The sequence below is a fragment of the Etheostoma spectabile genome, chromosome 11 (assembly GCF_008692095.1).
Source record: "Etheostoma spectabile isolate EspeVRDwgs_2016 chromosome 11, UIUC_Espe_1.0, whole genome shotgun sequence".
Classification (NCBI taxonomy): Eukaryota; Metazoa; Chordata; class Actinopteri; order Perciformes; family Percidae; genus Etheostoma; species Etheostoma spectabile.
The window spans coordinates 8,130,477-8,143,950 of record NC_045743.1 but is presented as its reverse complement, the minus strand read 5'-3'; the positions used below and the strand labels follow the sequence as shown (position 1 = coordinate 8,143,950).

The following is a 13,474-nucleotide window of genomic DNA, read 5'->3' as shown; positions in this document are numbered from 1 at the left end:
ACTGAAACTGATCTCATGATCTACAGTTATAGCAGCATGATCTTTACCGTAAGCATGGCAAACATGCACTGGCAGACGTTGAAGGCATGTCTCCAGTTGTGATAGAGAACCATTCTGTAGTTTTTTCTGACAGTCAGCAGCCATCTGCACAGTGTCTGGAGGCGAAGACGGAGAGAGGGATGAACACATGGGCAAATTCAGTCAAATATTTAAAGGAAATAATTAAAGACAGTCATTTGTCTCACCTCATAGTCAATCTTAAATTTCTGCACCATTCCCAACTCCATAAACATCCTCAGAGCAGCCGTTATCATGGCATCAACGTCGAGGGAGAAATCGTCAAAGTAGAGCTTATCGATGCCCAGCTCGCAAACCAGGGGAATGTTAGCTGCCTATTTCATCGTGATCGTGAAAAGAGAAAACAGTAAGGAGGAAAGAGAACATAAGAATATGAGTTCAGAGAGCAGAAGAGGATGGAGAGGTCAGAGGATGCTGTGCCACTTTCAGATGATAATGGAAATATGAATACATGCTAATTAAGACTCTGAGGACTCATTTGGAGAGAGTTAAGATTAATGAGGGAGCTTTACTGGAGAATTTCCCTGTTGTTTACTTTTAGAGCTCTTTGACGAGCATAGCTGTGCAGTAGCCTAGTAATCATCAACGGCTTTTCTTCATTATTATTCAAACAAAAACGCATAACACATACGTGATTCCAATTAACCATATTCATACTGAAGCATCCATGTCTGCTATCTTCGATGTGGTCTAATGAGCAGATATGTCTTATTTGCCTCTAGTCAGCATTTATATGACCATTTATAATATGACCATTTCATGCTTTCTGACCTGCATCTTCTTCCAATGAGTCAAAGCCCTCGCAAATCTGTAATAGCCTAGTTCTCTTTAGTCTTTCTCGCTCTCCTATCTTATAGCTGTCAGAGCACAATGTTTCCCTCACAAATGTTTGCCTGTCAGGTCAGCAGGTATTCTCCTCCTTCTTAATTTACAGCCTTGGGTTACGAAATATTAGCCAGGTTTGTTTTCCGCTTTCGTTTGCACTCCGTGGAATACTAGCCAAGTGTACTCTGTGAGGCTCCTTATGTGGAGCAGTTATGAAAGTAAGTTTGGGAAAGGCAGGAAGCCGAGCCGGTGCTGAATGAGGGGGCTGAAAGATCACACAAGCACACTGGAAAGTGGGGTTCCTACTTTGCGGTGATGGCCACAGGGGAAAACCCTACACATAAAAGTGCAGGGAAATAGGCCATATCTATATTTCAGAAGTGTCATGCCAATTAAAAATGTAGATATTTTCATTTTTTCTTCTTTATAAATAATGCAATGAGAATGATTTCATATTGATTGGAGTAATCCATTCAAAATACCACAATTAGTTGATTTTCATTGGGGAATTCTCGGCCCATATTTATACTTGCGTGCTACCGCAGATCTTCAGAAATGGAAAATGAAGTCTAGAGCACAGGCTGCCAATAATTCCTCTCTGTTGCAATAGATTTTTTTCTTTCCCATTAATAAGAGATTGTTTTTTAATTAGAAAAATTATTAAAGGCCCTATGAGTAAAATAGATGCATTATGAGCTAAATTTCCAAGACTTTACTTTCTTGTAAAACAACAGTTACACTTTAGTCATCAGAGAAATCCAAGTCTCTTTTACTGCTGATGCCTTGCATCATACTTTTGTTAAATGGAAAGGGGTTTAGCAGAATCATAATGGACCTTTAATATTGTTATTTTCTTTAATTTGTCTTAATTAAACTCAATAAAAAGCCTAAGACATTAAGCAATACATCTGCAGATGTAGGAAAACAATTACATTATATTAGGGCAATTACTTACACCACCAGAGCAAACCCAATGATCACAAATTGTAACCCACACTGTGTGTATGCACTGCAGTATATAACGGACAGACTGTATACATGTATATGGGTCCTTTTGAAAGGCAATGACAAATCACCTAGTTTGAAATAACTCCACGTTGTCCTCTACTTTGTGGGAAATGTAATTTAATTAAAGATCCCATGGCATGAAAATTTCCCTTTTTGAGTTTTTTTTAACATTAATATGCATATGGTCCCCCAGTGGCCAGAAATGGTGAAGGGTGTAAAGCACCATGTCATGGGACCATGGGAAAATACACTTTATAACAGAAACATCAGAAACATGGGCTCCTATAATCTTTGTCTTGAAAAGTTATATATATATATATATATATATATATATATATATATATATATATATATATATATATATTTATAGGCATTATTCAACATTTTTCTTACTGTAAACAAATCCCATGAAAAGATCAAAACCAACAGTGCAATTTAGTCCGTTTCTCACTACTTTCCAACTTCCCTCTGTCTTTGACACTACTCGTTCCTAATGAGACACATATTTTAGAAAATAGATCACAAATATCAGCTTCATTTTTATTATTTAAAAACAAAACAAATTAGTAAAACATAGTTTAGCAGTAAAGTTGACGTGTTTTTGTTTTAAATAGCGTGGCCTTTTTTTACTAAAAACGTTTTATTGTGGTCATGGGGTACATGGATGAAAACACATGTCAAATGGCTGTACATTTAATGAAATGGAAGTTTGAGAACCATTGGTTTAGTCACATTTTTCTTTTCTCTGTAAAATCAAAGGTCCAATATGTAATAAATGTATACTATAATAAATCCAAAAATGCATCATCAAATGTATTAGAAACATGCTAAGTTGAAATACCATCTTTTCTGACAACATTGCTTATGCCAGTATTTTCTTCTTTTGAAACGTCTGTTCCGTGACGGAATTTCTGTTTGTGTTTTGGCCTGTGTGTTGTTATGGACTGCCCAGTCTGACAGCCTGGTTGCCAGATGCAGTTACCTGTTAAAACGTAAACCCACCGCGCTACAGCTGTAACGTTGTACACAAACGAATGGGATCAACAGAGATAGATTCTACTTGACATTAAAAAAAAAATTAAAAAACTTTTATGTCAATATAGCCAACATCTAACGTTAGCTACTCCGCTGTGCTGTGGAGTAATGTCTGTCTATGTGAGACTAGTGTCTAGCAACATTGGTGTGAATGCTCTGACCGGTCTCAGCCTGGCAACCTCCGTGAACTTCGAGTCTAGGGAGGAGGGGGTGGGGGAGACAATTCTTTCCAGTATTTAGAAATTGTACTGCAGTGACTATTTTAAACACTTTTATCAGTCAATATTAGATATTTCACCTTTAAGTATGATAGGTCAGCGCAAGTATAGTGATTATACAGGGCGGTGTTATAAATGTTTTTCTGTTTTCTCCTCCCTGGTGAGGTAGATTACTCTTTTTTATTTTTTATTATTTTCTTTAAAAAACTACATTTTGTAAATTGGAAACCATTTTCTTTGGTGGTAACCAAGCATTATTTACTGTAATTGCATAGACAAGAAGCATACAAAAGCAGGGGGAAATAACAGCAGAAAATATAATAAAGATCCCACAATAGCAGTAGAAGTCTCGTGTGTGATTTATCCTGGCTTCATAAAGAATATTGCTTGCCTTATCCTTCAACAACAATGTTACTACTGTTAAAGGAAGAGGCGAGCAAGTAATGTCTCATGTGAGTTGTGACTTGACGTGTTGAGCTCCGATTTGTTTTTTAAACTGACTACTACTGTCAATATTAAAAGAAAGAAATGGGTCGGTGAATGATTATAACGCAAAAATATCTGTTACCTTGAATTTGTCAACTTCAGTCTTGGAGCAAGTGGCATGATAAGACAGAACCTGCAAAAAAATGACACAGTGTCAATTAATTAAGTATTTTTCAAATCATTAAAATAACCGCTAACACTTTACTTGAAGATTTCTACATAAGAGTGACATAACACTGTCATGAACACATTACACTGTCATGATACAGTCATGAAACATAACCATAACTTGTCATGACAAAACCGAATGACACTTACTAAAAGAAGCGTTATGATGTCATAAACGTTTGTGAAATGTTTATAATGTTTTATGACACGTTCATGACAATGTCATGTCACTCTTATGTAGATTTAAGTAACTTTAAGTAAAGTGTAACCAAATAACCAGTAGGGTTCCTAGAGAAGCTATATGGCTGAAAATGCTGCACCCTGGTGTTACAGCCTTTTATGTGGATATTCCAGATGATTGAAGTTAACATTTGCCTTTAGAGCAGTCTACAAGAGCAGCCATGTCAGCCCCGATTCCATCGCCATGTTCCCTTTATTTCCTGAGAGAAATACCTCGCACAGACCTCCAGTTGCTTATTTGATCATAAACGCTCATGTTTATTCAGTGCTGCCACAAGCAATGCATCTACATATAAGTTCATGATGTGCCTCTGCCTTAAATGCTCTATCTCTCTTCACTCTACTGCTCCTATCTTGAAACAGAGAGGTGCTAACTACTTTAATGCACCTGAAAGCTCCCTATTGTAATGTAAGAACGTACTGTAAAGGCTGAGTAGTGCTGAATGTCTACATACTGCAGGGCAGATGAGGGATTGCTTTTCACTGCCTCTCATTAATTTTCAATAAAACCTTTGTGAGAAGGTTATCTACAAAAGAGAGATCAGCACTTTTTTTCATGTGTACATTCTTGTGGAAATATGAGACTAAAAAATGAGCCAAGCCATAAGACCCCTGAGAGAGAGAATAAGTAAGAAGATGCCTTATATTAGCCACGCAGCAGCCATTGTTTCCAATGACTTATGGGTAAATGTTTCAGCACAGGGCATACATATTGACTGGAATTACAAAATAAAGACACTATTGTAGCTAATGGAATACAAGAACAGATAGCACGCACAGGAAAATATCATCTGAGGGAGGACATGAAGGTAGCATGAACACAATGAGCATACAGGCATGACAGAAAGAAGCTGAGGTATAAAGCAGGAGCAGTGCAGAATCAACTTAAGTCCAAACTCTTTGTTTGCATAGTAATGTTTTTTGCAAATGTAAGTGGATAAAAACATGTCTTGTTCAAAACAAGGAAATAGCACATTTTCTTTTTCAAATTGTAATGTGAGGCAGGAAATTGAACAGGATGTTGTGTTCTTACATCCAAAGCCACAGACTGCTTGGCCCAGGATTTCTTCACCTGGTCATACATGATGGTGTTGTTGATGCCCAGTCCACAAAAGATCACAAACGCCTGAGAAAAGCACAAAAAGCAGACATAACTACTTAACTCAAGACTCAACTACAATCGTATATGATATACCATGAGCTACTGTATGTTGAAAAGATATAGAAACAAGTGCAATACTTCAAAGAGACGCTGGTCTGCATCATTGAATGGTTGCCCATCGAGCCTGTTCAGCACTTGGGCGACACCTGTTACACAAACCATACATAAGAACTTAACAGTAATGTTATAAGCTTGATATTGGCAAGACTCCAGTGGATATAACCTGCCTTCAATTAAAAGAGCATCACACCCACACACTTTATTTCATCAACTAACATGCATTATTAATGGAAATTAAGGAGAAACACAACAACATCCTATGATCTATATAGCAGTATACTCTATGAGTATGGCACACTGTTATAACAAATGTTATAACAAATGACAAAATGTGGCACAGGTGAAATTGACATTCAACTAATGTTTTTGTTTTTTGTTTTTGACAAGACATCCAGTTATTGTCCACAGTGCTGCAGTGGGATTGAAGCCTTTTTATTTGACAGCAATATTCCCTGTTTAGATGGCTTCTCTCATCATCTAATTAAAAACAGAGAAAGGCTTTGTTGATAAAGCATAAACATTTAATGGATGGAGACTGACTTTTATTGTCTCTGAGAAATTATGCCAAAAAGTAATTACACAATACATTACCATTTTTATTTATCTCTAGGAGGTCAAACAAACCTGCCAAAGTGACACTTAATTTCAATGTATAACTGGAAATCCACAGAGGTTAAACATGATTAGTAATGTAGCTAAGAACAATTACCATTATGGTGTCATCACATTTAAAATACAGGGCTGATGTCTTCTCAGATCTATTATTCCTTCCTCTGTAGTGAGCATATAATATGTGATGACTTGCAGCATAGGTGGCCCCAAGAAAAAGTGAACTAAATGACTGCTTAGAGCCCCATAGACACCAAATAATCATCAACTACACAAAATTCCTGATGTCAAAAGTGTTTTTTATGATCACAAAAAAAACATAAAATTAGTTTTTACATACATGGCCCGTGTGTTGTGACAGAACGATGCACAGTTTTTTCACTACGGATGTCGGGTGGAGGGAAGGTGTTAAATTTTGCAACCAGCTCATGAGGAATTATACCAATAATCATGACCAACTGAGAGGGCTGAGCGTCACACACTTAAAGCCTGATTTTTACAGGTTATGATCACAATCAAGCCCACTGCAGTCGGGTTTCTCTCACTGACCATCCATTCATTCATCATTTATACTGTATGTGGATACCCCACGTAAATCCTAGACAGGTCACGCCTTTAGTCTATCACAGAGCTGTCATCAACCTGCTGAAACTTACATTTTGTCCCGATTCCACTCGCAAAAATGAAACATGAGCTCGAAAATCATCAGTCGCAACCGAAATGTGGTATAACGGTGGTGCTTCAGTAGCGTGGATTATTTATTATACTTAGTTGTATTTTACTCAGTTGTAATGTATCGGATTTTTTGACTAGGCTTTCCAATTCAGAAATTTAAATAGATTAAAAACCGAAATGGCAATTCAGGCTAGAAAACCAACATGTTTTTATAATCTTAGGTAAATGAATTTGCAAAATGTAATCATTCAAAAGACACGTTGTAATACCTTTAGTAAAGTAGCTTTAATGACAAATTGCTAAAGTAGGTGCTAGTATGATTTTGCTCATATTTGATATTTAACATTAAACCTCATTGTTGTTATAGTCACAACAGTATTTCTTTGGTGACAGTTTGAAGGAACTGGCTGTAACATTGGCAGATGACACAAGGACATTCGTTTTCTACCTGAATGTATCCTTGGCTTTAGAATTTCATCTCCTGCTGCTTTGTTTGCATAATGTTTCTTTTCACTCCAGATCCTCAGGTGCCACCCACACACGCTGCATTTCTATCTCCCCTCACTCTCTTTCTGTTCTTCTTCCTCATCCCTCTCCCCCCTCCCCGACAAATGCTCTTACACCTACGCAAAAAAAAAAAGTGAACCACCCGGACATTACACATACATAGAGACATACACACACAGGTTTTAAAAACCATCTGTGGTAGATATGATAATCATTTTGCACTCAAATATAACTAATGACTTCCTGCGTCAGATCTCACTGGACCGAGAGGAACTGCTATCATTACTCCTCCCTGTAATATCCAGCACCAAAATCAGACGAGAGATCACTGATTTGTCAGAGTGTCAGTGTGGTGTTGGCCTGGGGCTCATTCACAAACACAAAGCACACAGCCAGAAGAAGGGAACTCCAAGTTTGGAACGATGGTGCAGCATCGTTCTAATCACACACAAGCAGCATCAGCTAAACACATGCTCGGGCTACCCTCTCCCCTCTTGTCTACTATGCAGCAAAAAGAGGAAAAAAAGACATTTGAAACCTACATTATGAGTGCATGTGAGTGCTACATGATGTAAGTGCTGAATATAAAGTTGCATCATAGATACACTATATGGCCAAAAGTATGTTGACACCTCTGTATTTTGGTTTGGGGCTAGTTTTCATAATTTGAGCTAGGGCTGAGCGAAGTACATAGCAGGACTTTGTACCATGAAAAATCTCCAATAAAGGCTTTTAAACCAAATATTACACAAACAGCAGTAAAGTGAGTAAAGCTTACATTAGATTGTGGAACGAAGTAGCACTTTCTGAAGTGTTATTTATGAATCAACGATGAGGACTTGAGGATACATCCAACGTAACTTTATTTCCACCTTAGGACAAATTACATACATGCATGGTACGACTACACTATTCATGTAGTGTATATCCCTCCGCCTAGGGTGGTGATCTAATTCCAAGCAACATATCATAACACTTTCTACTGTCAAAGATCAAAGATGAAGGCTTCCGAACCAAACACTATCCAATCGGACATGTTTCAGGAGTAATGCAACTTGAAATTGGGGAGAATTTAACAACATTGGTAGCCCAGATTACATCTTAGCCATGTAGCTAAAGTTAGCAGTGGACACTAATAGAAAATAGCAGGAATTTCTGCAGTCAAATAAAATAAAGTTTTTTTTAAACCAAATACTACATGTACAGAAAATGTTTCAGGAGACCCGGAATTGTAGAGAATTTAACATTTTAACATTTCAAATTTTGACACTGGCAGGGAGGGTTTTACTGCTGTTAACATGAAGTTACATGAGACAGTGTTAACACTGCAGAGGCTAAAAAACAAACAAACAAAAAAAACAGTCCTGCCTACTTGGAGCAGATGACCAATCATAGAAGGCTGACTTAAAGTTCTGTGACACTTAGCAGAGAGTAGAAACATCTGTTGAAACCAGATTGTTCAGAACTGTTGGTAATATGTTTTAGTTCAGAGGGATTTGTCTAAAATACGTTTACATCAATTTTTGAAGTTTTTGCCATGCTTAACACAAAAATCCAACATTAGAATATTGTACATATGACAGAAAACACAAAAAAACATAATATGTCCCCTTTAAAAATATATATTTACACAATGCTGGTGCCCACGTACTTTTACCATACCTTACCATATCATAAATTACAAAACTCTAAATGTAATACCTTTTTATAAATGTGTGTAAAGTAATTTTTTTTTTTAATTGATAGATCCAATACAGACATTCAAGGACATACATCAAATAAGTAAGAGAAGCTCCAAAAGTAAAAGGAAGCTCATTTGTTAACTTACCAATGATTTGGTGGTTGCTGTTCCATATGGGAACACAAAGCACAGAGCGGATGTGGAAGTCTGAGAACTGGTGTGCCTAAAAAGAGTGGGATTAGTGTAAAATAAGGATTACCATCTATCTGCATTAGACATTTTCTTGCACTGTTCCCCCAAAAGTTTAAGCTTTACGTATAAATAGGACTGGGTATTGGAACCTCAAAACTTTGATTGTCAACAAAAGGTTTTACTGTATGACAAAACAGGCATAATTATTCATTACAGAAATAATCTGTACCCTACTAGTTTACTTGCTTTTTAATCTGCTATTTTCATATTTAAGTCATAATTTTGCGTTTAAGCATAGTGTTAGCACTAGTATTGGAAGATTTAAAATGATACCCAGCTCGCTAGTATTAAATGATATTATCACCACTCTATTAAGTGTAAATGCCTCACCTCTAATGGAAGAGGGCTACATACAAGTATAGTAAGAACCCTTGAAAAGCGAGAAGCAGCAAGTTGCTGCCTCTATTTATTTCAGTGAGAGCCTGCTCGTAGCTTTTCCACCCAACACACACATTTTCCATTTTTCTGGTTAACCATGTTAAAGTTTTGCTGCTTGCAGCTGGATGCAGAGCGGACAGCTGTGCTGTAGCCAGTGAGAGATTCTGTTTAGATCTATGCAGCATCAGCCCCGGGCACAGCGGTTGACGCTTCCTGGTTTTACAGGGCCTTTATCCTACTGAGATTAATTAACAGCTAACAAAATGGAAAAAGGGTAGTATGTACATTCACACCATGTTGTGTAAAATACAATTTAAAAAAAAGTATTAAGTCAAAGGCAACTGGTCTTAGAGACATTTTTAAAAGGCTTCTGCAGTTCTACTGACATGCAGCTATTTTAATCTTCACACCTGGATGAGTCCTTAAGGTCAAATGACAATCTCATGAGAGATCAGAGTCCAGAAATTAACGTGTGGATGGTTATGAAACCATCTAGAATGGAACGTTAAGATGGCAACTTAAACTGATAAACAGCTCAGGGATGGATGTTACAGTTTGACATCGATGGTCTCCTTCATTTCTTGGCCAATTAAGCCTTTAATGAATCCCATTGGACCTTACTTAACTCACATGTGACATTGACGTGTGGACATCCCATAGGGCATTAAAATGCGTGGGACTAGCTTTTGGAAATGAAGAGGATGAGCGGTGAAAAATCTTTAAAACCATCATTAAGTCTAGTTTTGATTGAGTACTTCTAGAAGTACTATTAAATAAATAATAATCGTCAAAGGCATATTTTTCATACTGGTTTGTCTGTATTGTTAGTCGAGATCATTTAACTTGGATGTCAGATTTGAAAGCTATGTTATTGTGCAGTTACCTCAGCATCAAAGCGAGGATCCTGATAGGCATCGCTGATGTTCACAGGGAGTCCTGTGGATGCTACCAGCTCTGCGATGCTGTTGTTGATGAGCCAGTCTGAGTAAGACGATTTCTCCATACTGTCTTTGAAACTAGGGTCAGAAAATAAGAGGGGAGGATGACAAAAGAAACAGAATAATACTGGGACAACTTTGTCCACTTGCCTTCTCTCAGCAGAGGTTTAATTCTAAAAACACACTTCTTTGATAACTTTGTTATCATAAAAAAAATTACATATTTTTTTATTGTATTCAAGTAAAAAAGGATCATAGTCTCATGTCTGCCACAGAAACACTAGCAGCACTCCCTCAACATTATGCTCCCCATGGGGTGCTGCTGGGGATTGTGAGGCACATTAGAAATCCTACAGTATGCTCGCCTTATCTGACTCTACATGTATTCACTTATCTACACACACATGAATCTTGCACAGTAACCCTTGTTATTCACATGTGAACCTTTATTTGATATATGACACCAGAGACACAAATCAGCAGGGAGTATGTTTAGTCATAAAAGACTGAACTGGCCACTCACTTTTTTTTAAATACTGTTGCGGTTATCACTACTATTTTGAAGTGACCATATCAGTTATGGCAAATGCAGGACTTTGGGGATAATTTGTCTTTTCAGCATTGGTTTTCATCCATAAACATCCCACACAATATTAAGCCTCTCTTTCTCCACTCAGCCGTCCCTAGCAGTAGAGAAAATCAGCAAAAACCCAATAAAGTAGAGCTCCTTGTATGCCTTTTATTCAGCATCAGCATATTCCTCCCACAGCACTACAGAATATTTAATTTTTATACTTCTTTTATTTTTTTCAAACAAAGCTCTATGCAGAATTTGCTGCACAGATGCCGTGCTGCCGAAGGCAAATAAAACTTAGTTTAATGTTTAGCGATATACATACCTGTTTTCAGTGTCTGCACTACACTTAGGGGACAGTAGCTCGAACGACTTGGTGAACTTCACCACCTAAAAGATTTAAAAAAGAACAAATCACGTTTTTGGATAAAAATGCATGGAGGTACACAAATTCACTGATACATCAAGCCAGTGAGAGAGAGAACAGACATGCACATGTACAAATAGACAGACAGACAGACAGACAGACAGACAGACACATACACAGCAGAACAGCAGAGAAAAAAACAGTACCGGTGACTCAATGTCCTCCAGCAACTGAACAGAGCAGCGCTCGCACTTTAGCAATGTCTGGGCACGGTGCATGATCTTCCTGACAATCTTCTCTAGGTCAGTCTGCTCTTCAAACAGGTCATTGACAACCTCCAAGAGTGCCTGAACACCAGCGATAGAAAAAGACACCACTGCCATTATTCCTAACAATGTGAACCACACACTGCTGTAAAATCCACTTTAGATAAAGATGTTTTACCTCTAGCTCATCTGAGCACAATTGTTATTATTATTATTATTATTATTATTATTATTATTATTATTATTATTATTATTATTATTATAACAATAAACCATAAACCAACATGATATGATGAACAAGCTCAGTTCCCCCAGTACAAGTAAGTGTGGTCCTTTCTCTAAGGCAGTGTCATCCAATTTCATACACAAGCACATGCAAATCATAAGGTGTAAAGGGAGCTATCCTCATTTCTCTCCTCCATTCACTGAGCATTGTATTCATTATGTTCTCCATTCCATCACAGATCAATGTGTGGAATGAATTAGTGCATCTCTTAACATTCCCCAGGAGATTTAGATCATAGACCAGGCCCGAGTCTGGATACAGGCCCATCCCTTACCACAGATCCAGAGAAAATGTCCATGCAGGGCTGCATGCTGCTTTGCAGTGGCAGCAAGTGTGCTGCTGATCAATACACGAGAAGGGTTAATGCTGATGGGGGTTTTATTATCCTTACCCGACTCCTGTCATACTCCTTCCTTGAGGCTGCGAAGAGTAGGGCATTAGAGATCGCAATACCACAGAAGGGCAGGTACATCTGCAGCACCTGTGGACATATTTAACAGAATTTTGTCATCACTGACCTGAAAAACGGATATTTTATCAAACATGGCCCCTGATGTCACAAAATTATTGCACATAAATAATGGAATCACTTTCTGGATACATAATAAATAGAGTATTGAGCCACATTAATGACTCTATTTAATATGTATCCTGAAATCGAACTTCGCAATGCTTTGGAACCAAACTACTTTTTATTCCTCACCACTGTTGGATCATGAAGAACACCAATGTGCCGAATGCAGAGCGATGGCTGCAACCACATGCTGTTAAGACAGCTGCGATGTGAATACACAGGTTAAATTCAAGTACAATTAGCCTTATCTGAGAGACACTCAACCCCTGTAACATGGAATCAATTGAATTTAGGTTGTGTGCTTTCTTACTCTGTCTCTTTGTTTAGTAATCTATCTTTAGCATCTGGCTGCTGTGTAAACGATACAATCAGTACAACAAACCCACTAATATTTACCAGCCTATAGTGTGGCCTGAGAAAAGGGACACCACAACAATACATGAATGGGAAGTTACTCAGCTGTGGCCGCTGATACAGGGAAATCTCTGTCACCTTTTAGAAAACATAATGCATCAGTAACTCATTAGCCATTAATGAACATTTAAGAACAGAATCCTATAGCGTTGTGTTCATGACTGGGAAGCTTGTGTAGGTAGTCGAGGTCTACGTTCACAACCTTGAGGGACCCATGGGGAGAGACATCACAAGCAGTTGAATAGGCAGGAAATGAACGGACTAATGTTGGCTGATTATTTGTTTGATGTGTGAATTGCAATTGATCCCATAACAACTTAATTGCGGGGGTCATGATAATTGTTGACCTAGAAATGTCATTGTGCTGAAAAAGGCTGAGAAACCCTGCTCTAATTGTTACAATTTCTCTTTACAATCAAACAGCTCTCCAGGGTTAGCTACGTGTCTTTATTTCAATAGTAGGCTAGTATGGCCATGTGAATTTATAGACCAAAGCAAGATGGATTTTTTTATACTAAAGAGAGAGTCAAGAGTGAAGGAACATATACATACAATGGTGGAGTGGGAAAGTGTATACTGTATGTTTATACATATAGATCCAACAAATCTTTATCCACCAGATTCTTATAAATAACGCTGTTTTGTGTTTTGGTTGTATTTTGAAGGAGTACAA

The 13,474-nt window shown here is 37.7% G+C and overlaps 1 protein-coding gene across 1 annotated transcript in view; it reads right to left on the bottom strand.

Moving 5' to 3' along the window:
- The window catches only part of pde11a (phosphodiesterase 11a), a 46,577-nt gene that overhangs the window by 24,155 nt on the left and 8,948 nt on the right, over positions 1-13,474 (bottom strand). The window contains exons 3-12 of the mRNA XM_032530013.1: positions 12,205-12,294; positions 11,468-11,608; positions 11,220-11,284; positions 10,266-10,398; positions 8,900-8,975; positions 5,299-5,366; positions 5,092-5,184; positions 3,733-3,783; positions 246-392; positions 48-155 (exon numbers count right to left, since the gene is read on the bottom strand). Of these exons, the coding sequence (XP_032385904.1) occupies positions 48-155; positions 246-392; positions 3,733-3,783; positions 5,092-5,184; positions 5,299-5,366; positions 8,900-8,975; positions 10,266-10,398; positions 11,220-11,284; positions 11,468-11,608; positions 12,205-12,294 (972 nt within the window). The remainder of the gene's footprint in view (positions 1-47; positions 156-245; positions 393-3,732; positions 3,784-5,091; positions 5,185-5,298; positions 5,367-8,899; positions 8,976-10,265; positions 10,399-11,219; positions 11,285-11,467; positions 11,609-12,204; positions 12,295-13,474) is intronic.